The sequence below is a fragment of the Pectinophora gossypiella genome, chromosome 8, assembly GCF_024362695.1.
Source record: "Pectinophora gossypiella chromosome 8, ilPecGoss1.1, whole genome shotgun sequence".
NCBI lineage: Eukaryota > Metazoa > Arthropoda > Insecta > Lepidoptera > Gelechiidae > Pectinophora > Pectinophora gossypiella.
Genome location: NC_065411.1, coordinates 11,552,752 through 11,572,254, shown reverse-complemented (window position 1 = coordinate 11,572,254; position 19,503 = coordinate 11,552,752). Strand labels below are relative to the sequence as shown.

Here is a 19,503-nt window from a genome sequence, read left to right as displayed (position 1 = left end):
AGATCTATTGGACTCCAGAGTCTAAAGCTATTCATAGTCAGTTCTGTCAGTCTTTGTCTGATTCCCCGAGACAAGGAACCCTTGTCAAGTCACGTCGATATGATGAATATTCCATACATATCGCGCCCGCTTTTCCGCACACGGTTTTGTCAATTGTCCATGTAGGTATATGACTAACATACAACATTGCCTTGAAAGTCCTTTGTGCGCGTAATGCCAAACACCCACATAGTACGGTTTGGTGAATTTATTATATTACTTACCTAGTATTTAGGAATTTATTTCCTGTTCTATTGTTGAGAACTTTGCGGTGATTTAGTTACAATTATCATCATTTACCTAAGTTACTTAGAGTATCCCCAGTAAAGTATTATATTCCAAAGCGAAGTCAGTTGAGCAAAATACTTTCATAGTATCACCTACCACCTAGCCAGTTTCCACTGTTCTTTAAAAACATTATCATGTAAGTTCAATCAACTAACAATATGGTTGTTTCATAGTTTCATCGGTTATACAATACAATGCGATGTAGGTAAAACCCGACTCATAGGTAGGATTACAATGAGCTTTATTTTCCAAAATGTTACTTAATCAGCCTAAGCGATTGTCAATTTCTAAAGCTGACCGTACTGGCCTTTATTTATTATCTCACGATTGCTTCTGACTGATTGTCCAGAGGTACGAATCCAAACAATCGGAGCCATTGTCCAGTGGACAGAAAGACTGCGATAATAAAGACATCGCGGACGCGTTTCACGCAGTAAAAGTAGGAGCAAACAATGGTATCAACGCCTATTTGGTTCCATGCTTTCCCTTTTTGGCAGTGCGCTAGACTCGAGGCATTTCGAGGGCTGTCTCTAGGACAATGTACCGACTGGCCGTGGAATGTTCAAAAACATACCATTCTTATACGCCTCACTATAGACTCGACACAGTTTTGCCTAGGTACATTTTTTACCTTATACCACACCTCAGAGACTCCATACAAAAATTTCATTCTTACCGTGGATAAGTGCAAGCGAGACACAGTTCGAGCTCTCTCCCTTTTACTCCTTAGAGGATTAAAGCCATTTAAGACTAAAGTAAGCTTTAAAGGGGGTAAAGTCAATGCTTGATGCGAATTGATGCGCGGCGAAGAGTTACCGTTCTATACGTTTTCCTTATTCTATACCTATAGTCTTAGAGAAAAGCGATCATAACAGTAAAAGCTGCTTGCAAATCCATTCAGTAGTTTTCGAGATTATCCCGAACATATTTAAGACCAACTTCCTGCTTTATTCTGAATTGAAGCCGTTCTCACTACATACGTCTGAGCCCATCCATGCCAGTACTTCCACCGTCTGCCTACATCAGTGTAAGCGTTAAGTTTTAAGTGTTACTTATTGCTAATTGTTGTTGAGCCTTTGGAAACTGTTGTGCCAGTAAAATTCGTAGGTTTAGTACCACTAGACTGCACTCATCAACGGAGTTAGTATTCGTAGGAGATATGCATAAGTCACGTCTTTTATTTACATTTGGGTTTCTTCTCTCGTGTGGTTCGGTCCACACGAGTAACCCTGACACCAGGGTTGATGAGGTTGGTATTCCACCTCACAACCCACACGATCTTCTTCTTCTATCGTGTGGGTTGTGAGGTGAATTCCCAACCTCATCAACCCTGGTGTCAAGGTTATTATTGAGCCGTCAAAGGCCCCTAACATGGCTCATGTAACGACTACTTACTTACATTAAGTAACCCACACGATAAGAAGAAGATTGATCGACTGACCTCATTAACCCTGGTGTCAGAGTTACTATTGAACCGCCAAAGGCTCCTGACATAGCTCTCGTAACGACTACATTACTTAAGTAAATAGTAGCCGGGACCGACTGTTTAATGTGCCCTCTAAAGCACAAAGAATCTCACTTTCGGACAATCGGGTGATGAGAATGTAATGTCCTAACCGAAGTAGGGATTATTAGTGATTTATGGGGTATATTCTCATCGGGATTCGAATCAACGCCCAACCAATGGACCGCAGAGGCCGTCACGTATCTTTTTTTGGGTATTTGCCATAGATAAGGATTGGGGCCTATCGACTCGAGATGTAATTTCCCATTCTACAGTACTCCCGCTCCGGCTCGTTCCTGGTCCAAAGGCTGGCCATTGCCATTCAGCGCGGTAATGCGGCTAGTGTTGTGGACCTTTGCTCCGGGAACAGTGCGGGGCGGGTTATTTAATGACTAGTTTTTATGTTTGTATTTGTGACGTATTGTTATTTTTCAAAAATTAATAACTGAACCTGAAATAAATATAATTTTAGGAATATAAACAATATTATAAAAGAAAGTTCTACAATATATCCAGAACTATTCAACAGTAATGTATTAAAGCGTGTAACGTTCTAAGTAAGCAGTTCGATCCGTAAACGTAATAAGTATTTCATTAATCCAAGTGTAGAAAGAAGAATATTGAGTTAAGCTTCTTTAATGAATTCTGTGCACTAAGTCAATTACTAGGTGGGATTACGTAGAGACTGTTATTCAAGTAACGTGTGCTAATGAAGTCCATTTAACTTTAATTAACAAACGAAACGAGTACAGTTACATTGAACTAAGTCAAATTATAAGTAACGTGCCATGCATGGTGTGCGATAAAAGAATGACTTAGTATTTTCTTTTTAGTTTAGTTTTTTTTTTTGTAAGTCATGCTTTTCATCGCCACCGCCATTTGGTCCGTGCTGCCTATTATCCCGCATCCTATATGATGGGCAAAATGAATGGAAAAAAAGGCGAATGCACACAGAGGCGGCACCGGGAGCGTTCTTGCCGCCATTGTATTGTAATGTTCGAGTTAGTAGTCTTTCATACAGAAATCTACCAACAACGGTACCGAACTACGGACTTACATAAGCGGTTGTTACCTACCTCTATACAATAAAAAATAATACTACGTATAGAATGATAATTCGCCGCCCCGCATCATTTTGTATGGGGCGTCGCCGCGCTAAACTTACCTAACCCCCTCTGGGTCTTCATTAGCTTTAGTCTAAAGGTCCGAAAACCGCTAAGGAGTAAAGGAGAGTGCGCGGACGTGGGTGAGAGCCTTCATGGGTGAGAGCCTTCAGCGCTCCCCATTTGTCTGGCCAAGTTGTTAATGCCATCTGCGGCAAATCTACAATAAGTCACGTCAAAAAAAAAAGAGTGCGCGGACAGTCTGGTCTCACTCGTATATACGCGTTAGGCGGCACACGGCGGAGTGGCTCTGAACCGGCGTGCGTCTATGAAACGATTGATGAATGCGGAGAAGGCAAGGGAAATATATCAGGATCGAAGCAAATGGAATTCCATAGTCTCTGCCTACTCCGGTGGGAAATAAGCGTGAGTTTATGTATGCATGTATGTATGTCCGGGGTGTTCTACCTCATCAATCCACTTTATCTAGTCTGTTGTTCGTCACACGTATAGGTATACAAAGAGTGGTTATGAGATTTATGCGCTAGACGGTTTTATGTACTTATATTTGTGTGTAAGTAAAATGGTACTATTATGAAAAACAAATCTCCTTACAGACGTACAACTCGTTAGTATGGATTGATGCCAAAACTATCTTTTTTCACAAAGTGCGTCAAACTTCTAAGAATAGACTATGGGCTCAAAAAATCGTGTGAAGGCTAAAAGTACTTGACTTGCTTTTACGTTTTTTAGGGTAATATCAGAAATAGAGCCAATGAAATACACAGTTATAATTCGTTACTTTATATCTTCTATCCACACTTGGATTAATGAAATACTTAGTAGGTATACATTTGAGGATCGAACTGCTTACTTAGAACGTTACACGCTACTAATCGTTTTGGATATTCTTACTTCAGAATGGGAAATCACATCTCGAGACGATACTCGTTACAATATTAATATTATCTCATGTTTACTTAGATATTGTCGTAGTTATATTTTTTGTCAATCATCGACAAAATCCGCTTATACGAGTTGTTCTGTTCAAAGATTTCATCTCTGATTTTGTTATCATGTTTGAAGTATGTTGAAGTTGAGACTGCGCCTGTAAATAAGTATTAAATCATTTTTTAGTATTGCGACTGGTTCTAACGATCAATTTGAGTTAATGACTCCACTCAATTTGAACAGTTGTCAGTTATGTTTTATTGGTACACTAATGTAACATTTTATGTGCATTTGCGGTGAATTCTTGCAAATCTGTAGAGTTCTTATAGCGCATGTTTTATAACCAAACCAGTTACTTGATTTTTATTCAAGTAGTTATAATGATTACAACTGCAATAGTTTGTTTATTATTCTTTATAAAGTTATTAAATCGTATCATTATCTGGATCGACCTATACATACAATCTGCAATAATATATTTGCTAGTATATGGCTTATTAAGCTTAACGGGATATTTCCGGGTGAGAGCCTTCAGCGCTCCCCATTTGTCCGGCCAAGTAGTTAATGCCATCTGCGGCAAATCTACAATAAGTCACGTAAAAAAAAAACGGGATATTGATTACGTTTGTAATGAAAATTAAAAAAAAAACAAGATTTTGTTATAAATTCCTTATTAAATAAAAACCTTTCCTTTAGAATACATTACTCTTGATGACAACACGTAAGCGAGTCATCAGTATTCTAGCGAGACATTACTTCATTTTATAAAATAAAAATATAATGCTTTACACGATTCACACCAATAAACATGCATATAATTCATATACCCACTAACAAAATTGCCTTCTAAAACTGAAACCCAAGGTTTATTTTGCTTAGAAGTTATCTATGTAGCTAATTAGTTTCAAAATATGAAATCGTAAATAAAGCCAATCAGTATATAAACACAAACAAATCTAGTTAAATTCCATTGCGTGGATGGTGATCTAAGAACGTGTGCTTACGCAACTTGATTGACGACCCTCAGATTTGCAGCCGGCAATGGTACAACGATCAAAGATGCATATCTATTTATACTCCTAAGTAAGTACAGTAAAGTTATAAATTATTTGGTAATAAATATGAGCGCATTTATAGAGAATCTACATCTCATAGAGGAACTTGCTAACGCAAATGTGTTCAGTAATGTATATGTATCTATTAGCGGGATAAAGTTAACACTCGTTCAACTACGTACTTAAATAAAATGATATAATTAACACAAAAGTTATATTAGCTCTCACAAAGCACTTCTCAATAAACAACATGTTGCTTCCGGACCTGAAGTCTCAACAAAGGTCACGGGCAAACGTAGACCTCTAAATGCCACGTTCAGTCTCCGTGCAGAGCCATGTCTCATTCGCGGAGACAAGAGGAAAAAGGAAAAATTTAGGTGAACAACGATAAAGCAAAGGGCTAGTGGGTGGACAAGACGGATTCTCAATGGGTGTCACTGGCAATAATGTCAAGATCTCAGAAAGACCTGCAAAGCGACAACACTTGAAAGTGGGCGTATAATAACAGACGACCAAATGGCTTGGCACCAGGCTGACTTGTAAAAAGATATCTCGGGGTTATGTACAATTTTGCAACCCTTGAAAACACGTCTCTCATAAAATTCAACAGGTGATGACATCTGTAATATCTAGACACCTCGATCACCAAATCGCAGTAGAGCAGTTCTGTTCTTGATAGGTACGCTCAGAAACGCTTGGTATCTTCAAATTAATAATGAAAACATTCGACCACAACTGTTTAAAGGTTAAAAGGAAACGAGTACTACATCGTCTACAACCAATACCAAATCAGCGGAAAAGGATGCCGGAACAAACGGACGTGACTCGATGCTCTACGCCGTCAGACATCAACCAAATGCGATTAAAACGACCAACTATAACACAACAGTGACGAAATTTGACAAATCAGAGAAAGTTTGCGCCCACGGTCCAATCATTACAGAAAATTTAAAATTAAAATGAGTTTGAACATTAATTAGTATCGTTGCTCAGTCATTATTGAAGAATAATGGAAAGTAAAGGTGCGTGCGCATTGTGCGCTGTCAAGGGAGTGACGCGGAAGCTGCGACGTGACGTCCTGTCCACGGAATCGATAATCGACTGACTTATCGATGCTAACGAAAGTGAAACCGCTACCGATTACGATTATATATTACTACATGCCTTTGATGCCTTTAATATTATATCATAAGAATATCATCATTGTTATCCGTAACAGTCTATAGGCTGTTAATATTATAAAAGATATTCATGAGACCGTCCCAACAAAGTGAATTGTCCTCCAAATTGCATCTTCATGTAACTGTACCAATGCCAAGTTCAAGTACGTTGACCGGACCACGCTCAGCGGAGGTTTTTGTCCGAAATGAACATGTTTCATCACAATTCCTCGAGAAATGCGCGGGCGTCTACAAAAAGTTTCCAATTTGACACTCATCTTTTAATGGAAATTGGTCCATATTGCTTTGCGTTATCGTCTTTGGCAGCTGAAACACAAGTATCAATGTGATATAATGAATAGATGCCTGACATAATAATGGTGTTGTTGAATATGGCACGAGTAAAAGTGAAGCGCATAGCGCGGTGCTGTAATCGCTCCGCCCTAACAGGATCTTGCCTCATACTGACTTAGAATTTTCAATGCACTTGCAAAATATCCTACACTAGGTCCCTCATTAGACCTACTTACATAAACATTCGTGATTATCTAGACTATTTCACGGGTTGATTGAATTTTAATTAGAGGCAACGACGATCAGCCTAATCGAACGCCATCCTTTCAAAACGTTACATCACTAATATTCATAAACATTTAAATTATAAATCCAGTATGTTATTGTAAGTAAATTAACGAATAACACTGAGGTACCTTTTTGATATATAATATATGATAGTTCGCTTCATCAACAGTATCCAGTAAAAAGTCTATAGAACTCATTTTCTCTTCACGCGCTAGTGAAGTACAGAGAATCATGCGTTAATAATATACCACAAGCATTATTATTGTAAGTATGTATAATATTATGCTTATTCAATTTACCGTGGAGATGAATCAAAGATGATCCGAACATTAACCTTACGATCTGAGATAACAGACACTTCCTGATTATACGTGATTATTGGTAATGCCCAGATTTTATCTGCAGCCAATCATTACTATTAACACAACAGTGAATAGAACAGTTAAGTTTTTCGTATATTCTGTGTACCACTGTTTTGATGTTTTGTGGCATAGACAGAGATGAATTCAGATAGATATTTGAAGATTGCATTTATTTTATTTTGTGGAAGCGCAATTTAATCAGTGATAATCACTTTCTAAAAACTATCAAGATAAGGTTTGATGCACTTAAAGACAAAATATGCAATACTTTAGTTAAGTGAGGGCGCTGAAATAGTATATGTCCTGACTGCGGTACTGTGCTGTATTATACAAAGTTTATCATTCGCGAACGTGTTTTTGTTTCATCTTTATTCTCAGCAGAACAATTTAGATTGCTCCGAGAGCTCTTGTACGTTTCTTTGCTTTTTTGCACCGGCTTTATCTAAGTTTATGTGAGGAGAACACGTGGTGGAGATTGGACGTATAAATTCAATCCCACATTTTATAGATACCTACTAGGCAATTTATTACTACTCAGCCAAGCTGAGAATGACACTTCGAATATACACAAAGGTCAATTAAATGCCACGTGTTTCCTCTGGGACTTAAAGTTTTACGAATGTAATATGTCAGCCATCAAATTTTCCATTTTAATTATGTGCCCGTTCCCAACCACAATAACATGTAACCCTTATTACGCAACGTTACGGCCTTCGGAAATAAATTTTCATCCAGTTTCTCTTGACAAAGACTCACTAATATGATATTTTTCTGATAGGGTCAGCTATTGTTATTCTCGTACCTTTGCAACGCGAAGTGCGTAACAAAAAGATTGTATACACATCAACAAAACGGCTTGTTCTAATACAATGATCGTATAAAGCTATCTAATCCTCGTTAAATAGCGTACATGTGCGAGTGTATAATCTTGTGGCGCCAGTTGACATTCTTGTCGCAGGCTCAGGAGCAACTTTCATGAATAGTAAACTGACTTGTTCTAGGAGCACAGTTCGCTAAGGAAGCATTGCGATCGGGCGAGCGATTTGATACGGCGACCACGACGCGCTTAGAATGCGCTTGTAACAAGCATGTGGCTGTTTCCTATGGTTTGTTTGAGATCAGGATGTTAGTAGGATGTGCCTTGCATTTAAAGCCAAGGTAAGTATTCTTAATTCGCACCGGACTGATAGTGTAATTGAACGCTCTGTCAGCTATAATTACTTCATCATCATCATCTCCCTAGCATTATCCCGTTATTCACAAGGTTCGCTTACCTAACCTGAAGATTTGACAGGTCCGGCTTTTTATAGAAGCGACAATCACTATAATTACTTAAGTACCCTAAATTGAGAATACGAACTTGGCAAATACGAACACCCTTCTTCGGTGTAGAACAGTTACCAAATAAATAATAACCATGAATGCTTGACTAGTCTTAGCGACTGAAACTTGGTGACTTGAAAACTGACGACAGAATAAAATCGTCCTACGATTTATCTATCCTACTTACCCTACATCATTTTGTACGCTTTACCTTCACGATTAAGGTCGCCAATACATATTCAGCCTACTCTGACTCATAAATATAATCCAAATAAGTAATATCTGACCTAACATTTCAGCAGTGATTTTAACTCCATCGACATATTTGTGCGCGGTAATTCGAACTCGAAATATTCCAAAATTGTGTTCATACATTCCCCTATACGGACTGGTTGAATATTTGGGAATATGGATTTGTGTTCTGTATTGCATACTGGTGATACTGGATAACCAGCATTGCATAGCACTGCATATCTGCAAGTAGCCTCGTGTAATACATTATATACTATTGATGCTACATATATACCACATATATACTATATACGTATAATATTGATGCTCGCATTGTACGGATAATATCGGGTACGTAGATAGCATTACCTACTACTATGATGGACCTACGTCATCACAATACGTAAATCTGAAAAATATGTAATGAAAATATGTGTTCGGAAACTGCTAGTTAACAAATTAGAATAAGTACCTATTTTAAATTAGAATGCGCTTAGGTGTGGAATTCCATGCCAGCGCCTGTTTTCTTTGAGAATTGTAATCTGAAACTTCCGAGGGATTTTATTCACGCATTTTTACTTAAGTACCTACTAATAGTGCAGCACAGTAGAATATCTAGCCATATTCGAGCCCGTAACTTCAACTTTGAAAATTTCCGTAAGCTATGGAAATATATAAACCATTAGAGATACGTAACTACAGTTAGTTGGTATGTAATTTAAATTTTTGGCCAAGTTGTTATCCGAAACAAATCTACAATATTGCACGACAAGAAATACATTCATTGTTTTATCCTACTTAAAATGATAAGACACCATGCAAACCTGCTCTACTATACTTTTTCATTCACGTAACGTAACTCTGCAATTAAGTCCCCGACTGCTCCTAGTAACTTTAATTTCCAATATATAACCTTGTGCTTAATACACTGTTGCAGTGTACATTGGCTCGTTAAAAAGAAACTCATTAATATGAAGGAAAATTAACATAAGTACTTGTATTGTATATGAAATGATTGTATAGGTTCAACACCCGTAGGTAGGTACCTAGATAGTTACATAACTGTAGGTATACCAACACATGAGACGGTGTAGATATTTGTGGCTGCTCAGAAAGCTAAAACGGGATTAATTATTTGTCAAATATTATACGCAATAGATGATTTAATAACAAGCAAACCAAGCCAATATACTTTACCATACAATGAAATAAGGAACATCCTAAGATGCACGGGCAACTCCGTGTTAATAAGACAATGAGCATAGAATAAAGGCAAAAATAAAATATAAGTAAAGAAATTTAAAAAATATGTAAGTAGAATTAAAAATAAAACTAAGTAAGTGGTAAGTCCGTAAAAGTTGCCGGATCTTGTACAAACTTTTTTACGATGCTTTACATTATGTTGTTCCTCATAAACCGCACAGTATGCTTCTTTTACACCCTCTCACGGTTTAAACAATCGCGTAAAATTTTATGTAACAATATCTCTTAAGTTTTACGATTATGTCTAAATTAAAAAGAAACGGCGAGAAAATCAACTTTCTCGAGAGTATTAGGGGCCTATCTCACTAGTGCACCACGGTTGCGCCACCAGCGGGAAATTAACTAGGTGAGGTTCCCGTCATATAACTGCATACATTTTATTGGTGGCGTAACCGTAGTGACACCACCAAGCCGTCATAATCAAATAGAGCCCTTAGGGTGCCTTCCTTTTATACATGTATAAGTACACGATAGGAACAAAGAAGAGTAAGTAGTAGTTCCAAATAAAACAGATTCCACTGTAATAGAGAGAGAAAATCTTTAGTTAGGTCCTACAGTTACAGGGATCTCACCGATATACCTCTTCACCGCGTTCACTGTGTAAGACAAGGACAAAAAATCTTGATCAAGCAATTAGATGATATTTTGTACACCACGGAAAAAAAACATCCAAGAAATAACACCCTTAATAGTGCAATATATCAATGTAGGCGCCTCTTCGAGCACTAAGGTAAATCTCATACGATACCCCCGCCTACCGGACCTTATGCGTAATTGCTTTTCATTCTTTATTTATTTTCAACGTTATAAAGCGACATTGTACCCGACCATTGACGACCTACATACATGCATATTCATACATAAATCAGATAACCTTTACGAACATACGCGAATTCAATTCCGTATTTCTCGTAAAAGTTAATAGCTGTCGTAATTACTGCTAATTGTAGAGTGGCGGTGATACCTGGTTGACTTTAGAGTGTAATAGAGAATCAGTGAAATAAGTACCATTACAATATATAACAAATAATAGTAAGTATTTCAACTGATTATTCTGTGGAAAATTTTGAAACAATGACAAACCTCTTCTGCAAATCATACAATATCACGCAAAACAACACTAAGGCATGGGTCACTAATGTTAAATTGATAAATTTTCGCTTAATGTTATACAGAACAATTCAAATGTGCCTTTTGTGTGAATAAATCCTTTGATACTAGTGAACTATAACATTCGGTTGGCTTTATCATAAAACACGGTTAGCACCGCGATTGTTTGAGCACGGAGCACTAAGAACTAGAATCTCGTTCTTATCAGTAACATTTGTTCCGAGGTTAACGCTAATTTCCTTCTAAACATCCGAGCATGACTAAACTGTTTTCGTTTGTAGTTTATTTTCTTTTCTTTTTCTTATACCTACCGCATTCTTATCAAGCAACCTCTGCTCTCATAAAAAAGTTATCATTCAATAATTACTCTCGTGCCTCAGATACATGTAAATACTGTATGTAACGATGTCACCCAACCCGGTCCTCTTGACGCAGCAATGCGTAGGTACTGAAAATTAATTAAATGAAAAACATTATCCAAATGATAAATAGGGAAACGGCGTTGTGTGTCCGTTAGTCCATCATTTGCGTGCGTAATGGAAGGATCTGGGTCAGTGTGTACTAGCGAGGGCCCGCAACATTCCGGCAGTTTTAGAAAGACAAATATACACAGTGCCTATTGGAGCAGAAAGGAAAAACTAAAGTTCCTTCGACTGTAATAAGCAACACAATTCTCAATGCAAGGTAAATCATTCGACGAACGATTTCATACTTTGTTATCATTCAATTGCGTTTGCATCTTGGTTTTGTTTATGTTTTTAGCAGCAGGTGATGCAAAATGCATTGCAGTGCTAACATGCGGAGCGTGAGTAATTTCGCAGCGATTTGAATTATCTTATTGTAAATATCGCATTCCAAAGCTCTTTATTTGGCAATGCATTATGTCCCACACGCTCGGTTGTATTACTAATCAATAAAATAAATACTACGTCTCTATTGTATCAGTAAATGCCCTTAGGTCAGCGAGTATACATCTAATTAGCATCTCTTCTATCTTGACTCCGTTCGTTCCATTTCTCATTTCTCTGTAAATTGAAAACGTCTTCCATCTTTCGAATGAGTTCTTAATAAACTTTGGTGTCTTGTTGAGTCCTCTCTCTTAGTTTAGTTACACAAATAGCTTCCGGGTTTGTAAATACAACAAATGTCGCTTGCGAAACGTGGTCCATTCGTGATCGGTGTGGATTCCTGTAGATAACTTAGCAACTTGTATGGCACCTAGGGTGTCTTTACCAATACCAACACTAGCTCGTTTACGGGCTCCCATGTCATGTACAGGCGCGCACACTGCGCACAGCTATCATTATAACGTATTGTGTAGATCCATCTGTGGGAATCGCGTAAACAAACGCACAAGCACCGATGCCAATAACACGAGACACGTACATATTTGGTTTTATCGATACAAATTTGCACACAATGTTTTTAAACAAACGGCCCATGTTTTGCTTTCACGCCCCGTGACTGGGAATGATTATACTGTTATTACATACTTGGATAAATTCTATGTAGGTACACAGTTTTTCTAATTGAATTGTATGTTTTTTTACTGGGACTAACCTAAACGTTGTAAACTTACTGTTCAATGATTGCTTGCTCATCCAATTACACCCGATTCTATTCACATGACTGGTATTTCATTTGCATTAATAGTTTCAATTAATCCAAAATAATAGTAATGCGTGGTTGACTCGTATGATTAAGTTTTAATCAACGTCATCATATGAACTGATTAATTTGGCACGTGGAGTATTTCAAAGCACAAAGATATTAATATGTCTATTAGTGAGTTTAGTTCTTGCATATACGTATACCTACTCAATATCATACCTACCAACTTTATGTGCTTCTTAACATGAAGTAAAGGTACCTACGATATCGTACTTTCTTTCTATCCTTAACACAAATAACTGCTTTCTTATGAAAGAACACATCTGAAGATAAAAAGATGAGCAGATGTGAGAGAATGGATCTTTACAGTAGCTCTCCGCAATGAATGAGACACATTTACATAACAATATAAAAAAGATAATAGAACTAAATGAAACGTTAATAGAACTAGAGTAGGTAATACGGAAGTGTGTATCATATAGATATAGGTTATCAAAATTTTGAAAGGATCGTTTCGATCGTTCGTTTTTAATACATCTCTCCTGAGGGAACAGTTTTGTAGCAAAACTTTAAAGTATTCTGAGTACTTTGCCAGTTTGCCATCGTTTAGTCTCCAACAGTGCCTGAGAACAGTGCTTTAAAGTTTTGCTACAAAACTGTTATAAACACCGATACGGGAGCACCTTAAGAAGAAACCTAACAGTCTTTGTTCCTGAAACAATGATACTAGTGATCGAACAGCATTCATGAGTAGATTCTCGGGACCGCGCGAGTGTTTATATTCTGCCTACCTTCACCACATTCACCATTAAACGAATTGACACTGCCTTTGTCCACCGGCTGACGGCTAATCTTGAACGGGATGCGCTTTTGTTTTGTAGAATAAGTATCGCTTCTTTTATTTGTACTATGTCTTTGAGACTATCGAGTCAAGGTTAATAGATTTGAGTTTTGTAACTAACTTTACATAACTCGAGAATTTGACTCTATACCTTTATAGGTAAGTCCCGATTTTCCTGACATAATAGTTGAATACTGGAGATTGTATGTTAAAAGCTTTTTACTCCTTAAGACATACAGGTGTAATGCCTATCTGATTTCTTTCAACTCGTCACTCTAAGCTCTATCTCTATCATTCTCTAGATTTAGCCCATAAAAGGAGTCCTACTTACAACGTAAATGAACTATGAACTATAGCTAATATAACAAATTCCCAAAGTGGGTTTCTCTTTTTCAAATTGTTCTTTCTTGTACTCTGGTCTAATCTGCCTAAAGGTTAGATAATAAAGCTCTTTTTACATAAGTTTCGCGCCTTTTAAGTGCTGGGAACGCTCACAAAGTGGGGACATTCCTGGGAACGGCGATAACAAGTCTATTAGCAAAACGATTTTTCTCGCTAAATAAACTTTTAAATGTCACGCTTTAACTTTTAAACGTAAGGCATCGAACTAAGAATAAGTAATAATTATTAAGAATAAATAGTATTTCGTAATCAGGCCGCCGATCATGTTTCTCTTGCCACTTTTTAATGAGGGACTATCCAGGCTACGTTCCCCAAAAAAAATATAGGTGTAGAGATTTTCCTGTTTAACCTTCTACATAGACAGACGTAACTTTTGTCTCATTACAACCATAATAATCAGAATAATAATTCTGATCAAACTAAGTGAAACATAATTCAGTACATAATTCGATAAGTACGTAAGATCAAAATATCAAGCAACAATTGTTATAAGTATTACATTTTTAGCATTAATAATACTATTAAGTATTAATAATTATATAGGTACCCCGAACATTAACAAAAAGGTAATTAATAATTATCACGTAAAATCTGAACATCTATATTCTTTCGCCATCAATATTTTTTTAAGTAACGTAATCTGGAAAATCCCTCATTGTTTTTTTAATGTTGTGTTTATGTGCAATAAAGCATCTTGTATTGTATTAAACAAGTAGACGTTTTATGACGTCATAAAGGGAGTCTTCATTCAATTACCTGTCACTTCACCGTTGTCTAATGATCGGCTGTCGTGTGCCAACCAACCGACCGTTTTGGCGGGTTGTGCCGGCCGGTCCACTTTCATGCAGTTTGTGTGCCAACGTTGCATTGCTATGTTGCACCGCGAGATTCTACGCGGTACATCACACAGATATTAGTAGAAAGCGTTCCAGACCAACCATGTCTCTAGGACACGAGGAACTTGTGAAATATAGGGAGAAATCGCTACCGTTCACTCCGTGGAAAACGTACCCACTGATTTGTTTGAGCTGGAACTTATAACATACATCAGATATATATAAGATCACGCTTATTTCCCATTGGGGTAGGCAGAGAGCACGGAATTCCACTTACATCACTTTCGCTTCTGCCACTTTCATCAGTCTTCATGCATTCTCGCCTGATAAGTGATAACTTATAAGAGTATAACTAAGTAAGGAAATAGAATGATCAGCAATGTGATTCTCTAAAGTACTGTCATCTGCCAAGCTTCCACAACAATAAACTCTTTATCTAGGTTTTCAAAGAAAACTGTCAAACTATAAATAGTTTAAGATCACGCCGCCACGAGCGCTAGTGTCGATTTTATAGTAGGCTAGTTTCAAACTAGTCAAATCAATTACTTTTTTCTAAACGTCAAAACACGAAATTACTATGCAATTCGTACGAAAAAGCACACTGTGACATCATAGAAAAACGTGATAAAATGTCTGACTTATTATTACGATTTTCTTAATTAATATTCATTATACTTAAGTTAAATAAAAAAAAGAAAATGTTTTTCGTTAGTTTTAGATCTGTCTTTATTTAGTAATCAGAATTTCATAATTTATCTTGAACCTAGTACACGACTCAGTTGATGGTTCGTCGACGATCGGACAGCGATGTAGTTGCTTTTAGCAGTTAGCATAGCAGTTAGTTATAACAGTGGTCATGCGAAACCTCAAAATTGAGGTCGGTTGGTCTTAGAGAGCCTATTCAATTTCATATACACAAACGTTCAGTTCGCATAGTATCCATATCCTCTTCAAGGTTTACTTCTCAGTTTGCTACTTACCTAGTTTCCAGGGGCCGGAATAAAACTTAAGCAAATCACGCAAATATATTGATTTAAAAGTATTAGTCATTGTCCTGTCCCAGTACAGACGCACTTATACCCTTAGTCATCGTGATAACAGTACCTGTAGCATGCTGCACACAATACCTATATCGCGCGCGTTGCAATATATGAACCAACGCTATTGGCTACGTGATATCATCAATAAGCCCGCATCATGCCAATGCTGGGTACAGCTAGACCTCCTCCATTTTACACCATCCTTTCCGGTCCTGCGCTATCCTCATCCACAACTTTCCCGCCCTTGCAACGATGTCGCTGGTCTGGTCCGACTATGTGATGTGATAAACAAAGCAACTCTATTATTTAAAATATCTCGTCGGGCCGATATACGAGCTCCATGTTACGGCTACAATAGTGCAATATTAAGCCATGTGTTCGTTATTGCAGTGCGCACACGCAGCCCGCGCCGCGCGAGCCAGCACGCCGGCTATAATGTGACCGGCGAACGACGCGCGTCTCCTTTCAAGGTAAGCCTCCTCTCTCTTGATACTTCTCGTACGTTACTCATGTTATTATCGATTGTATTATTTTATAAAAACTACAACGTTTGTATTGCACGTGCTAAAATAATAATGGCTATGTACTTATGAGATCGATTTTCGACCTTCAACCCGCACGAGGTGATAACCATGGTGTCGATAAGCAGCAATCATAACATCTTAAGAATTTTATAATTGAGAGAGATTGGAAGTTCACATTATCACATTCTAGCCAGAAATGTCCGTATTACCTCCATATCGTAATACGGACGGTTCGCTTACCTAGATTGGGAGTTAAAAAATGTAATAACAAAAATCAAATTTCGGATGTGAATCACGAAACATGTTTACACAAAAACGATATTAAAGACATCTTTACGTCGACAAACCTCTAGGCTATCCCTTGCAAAAACTTTATTCAACATTTCAACAAAGCTAATAAAGAACTGTTTCTTACGTAAAATTCCAAAGCTTTTTGTAAATTGACAAGAACATGCGAATAAATCATGAACACACAAAGGAGGATACAAATTAGTAAAACCATTTAACTTGGACGAGATAAGCCCATTACTAAAACAAGTCCCTGGGTGCGGGCAACCTTTAAAACTGCATATACATGTGCATGACGATGAAGGACCCCACTCGAGACTTATTGAAGCAAAAATCAAATGCACTAAACCCACTTTCACTTTGGTAAGACCACCAAAGAACAAATAAACCTGCTAAAGGGAAGTGAATACTAAAGTCAGTAGCACGCATAAGGTTAATACTTTTTTAACTGGGGATAAAAATAGGAAATATAAATTATTCTAGCACTATCAGTAAGTACTACCTACTGATCTTTGATGTTAAAGTTTTAGGTTTTCCTCACAAGTCATCTATTAATCACACCACTAATGGTTGAAAGAAGAGTATTTAGAGATTGCGTATTAGTGATATTTGAACGTAACTTTATCGGTAAGTATAGAATTCAAAATTATGGTCGTGGTTTCCAGGATTTGTGCCCGTTAATGGCAATAGGTTCGCCCCCTATTATAGGACATAAACATAGCTGGCGAGGAGTAGGTATACATATACATATACTATACACCTCCGCCTAACCCTTCGTTGATACAGTGTGATGTTATGTTCTGTTTTAATCCAAATTTCCCGGAATTAATTCATTTGCGGTACTCTAGATTAACTACAACAACTTGTCTTAATGGGTATGAATGAACTAACCGACAACGTCCTAATAATTTAAGCCAGTTTATAGGATCAAGTTATCACGCAATTCTGTAGTTTGGGGGCACTGTCTAACCTTCTTCAGTAAGACTATGCATATGACGTAGGGCGCAAATTAGAAGACTTAACTTTGAGTTTAGATCTTCGAGACCGCTGTCATAATACCTATACCCTTCCATAATTCATAGTAATGGTGCAACGAAGTAGTTCTGGATTCTCGGAGGCCACTGTCTTACTTATACATACTCTTGCAGGGCGGCCATGAGACGGGTGGTGATGTATTATTGTTATTCACAGGCAAAAACCGTCGCCAGACGCCGCTTCCGTCGCTTCCCTTCCAAAAATACTGAGACGATATTCTGAACGCATCCGTCGCGGTGCGATGCATGCGATTTCATATTCGCACGCTCATTAGCCCCGTCGGTTCGTTCAGAAACGCGTTTGGTTATTAGAGCACGAAATGAACGGGCCCTTACAACTCCTATAATTTCCTGTTTGACTTCTCACCACACGTCTTAAGTTGCAAAGTCAATCTGACTTTGCTTATCGTGCCCTAAGCGCGACTCCAAAGTCACTCAAGCTTCTCACATACATACATACAATGCCTAAATCTAGCGTTGACTTAAGTTTACGCCCGAGTAACGCTTCCCTTTATCCAACGTCATCTATAAACTGTGAGTCGGTGACCAAACACGACCTATTTTAATTAAAACAAAAACTAGTTTGCAGCAGTGTGATGAGATATTTTAAAAACCCAACGACAATCTACATTTAATGGCGTTATTAGGCGTCGGGTGCGGCACTAAATTGGGGGAGTTAAAAATTTAAAGGAGATGAATGGGCGCTTTTTATTTATAAACACTCTGCCGGGTGTCTGTCGTGCGTGTCGGAGGCCGAGTACTACGCGGCTCGATTTGGTCCGTCTGCTTGTTTTTGGACATTGATGTCGCCCGCCTGTTACCGACAGCTATTAGTATGCTGTTCCGAAATTAGAATAACGTTGTAAACTGTCCAGTTCGAAATCGATTACAAACCAGTGACAGATCATTTGAAAGCAGATTCTTTAGAGTTAATGGGGACGTATCTAAAGATGAATGATAGTGGAATGCGTCTTAATCGAAACACCCAAAGTAGTAAAGAGATGTAGCAACGATAGTGAAATGTCTCCGGCATGCGTTACTTAGTCAGTGGGTCGCCGGCAATCGCCGACACACTTGCCCACGAGACTGACAAAACAGCCTCCGAAAAAATAAAATAGCAATCATGTATAGACGTTTCATCTGGCTTTGCGAGTAATAAACTCGGACAAACTACAAGTAGGTATTACAGTTGCCTAGTGCCATTTATTATGATACCTACGCTACGAAATTGAAATCGTGCAACTACTGTAAGCCCAGCAATAAATTTAAATGCATCAAGTAATAGAAACGACTAAAATATGTCGGCGTTGACATAATTTATGTCTAAGACATTAATTTTATCATTATAACCGGTAAAGGACTTCGTGATCCTTTTATAAAGATACAAATGGACGATCCTGAACATGACCGTATCTAAATCTTCTTTGAAAGTGGCTCTTTGTTTATGTTGACACGGCCATTAAAATCCATAGGGCACCGTTCTCATTAGTATTTATTAGGTGCGAGCCACCGACTCCGGTGCACTGGTGGCAGATTAACACCGAAACAGTTTTAACGGTGATTTAGAGGTGTCAAATTCTTTTTACGAACGAAACAATGGGAATGACTTTTGAGGAAACAAAGAGCTGATTTCGATCTAAGTTTTTGAAGAAGATTAACGTTGCTCGGAATATGTTTGGAGAGTTTATATTTTTAAAACGTTCCAATTTTTTAAAAAGGTCGATTTTGTAATCGGTTTTGCACGTCACTTGGTGATGCTTGGTATCCTGTTCACGGGGTAATCGTCACTCGGTCGTCGGACAGTTACCTAATATGCAAATTTGGGCAGCGTCGTGGCCGGCCAGTTAGCGGCTGAACAACACTTTCTCGACGCCCATTACCATTACCATACAATGGGCATTAATGGCCATCAACCGCAATACACGACGCTTCTCTTACCTTGGGAGCAATAGCGCG

At 37.9% G+C, this 19,503-nt stretch overlaps 2 protein-coding genes across 3 annotated transcripts in view; both read left to right on the top strand.

The window, feature by feature from the left end:
* The window catches only part of LOC126368667 (28S ribosomal protein S23, mitochondrial), a 95,886-nt gene that overhangs the window by 32,471 nt on the left and 43,912 nt on the right, over positions 1–19,503 (top strand). The window lies entirely within an intron of this gene.
* LOC126368655 (uncharacterized) overlaps positions 1–19,503 on the top strand; it is a 45,316-nt gene that overhangs the window by 17,808 nt on the left and 8,005 nt on the right. Inside the window, exons 1-2 of one of the 2 annotated variants that reach the window (XM_050012743.1) lie at positions 11,501–11,655; positions 16,092–16,171. In XM_050012743.1, the coding sequence (XP_049868700.1) occupies positions 11,649–11,655; positions 16,092–16,171 (87 nt within the window). In that variant the 5' untranslated portion in view covers positions 11,501–11,648. Of the gene's footprint in view, positions 1–11,500; positions 11,656–16,091; positions 16,172–19,503 lie in introns of those variants that run through there. The other variant, XM_050012744.1, reaches the window with a different exon arrangement.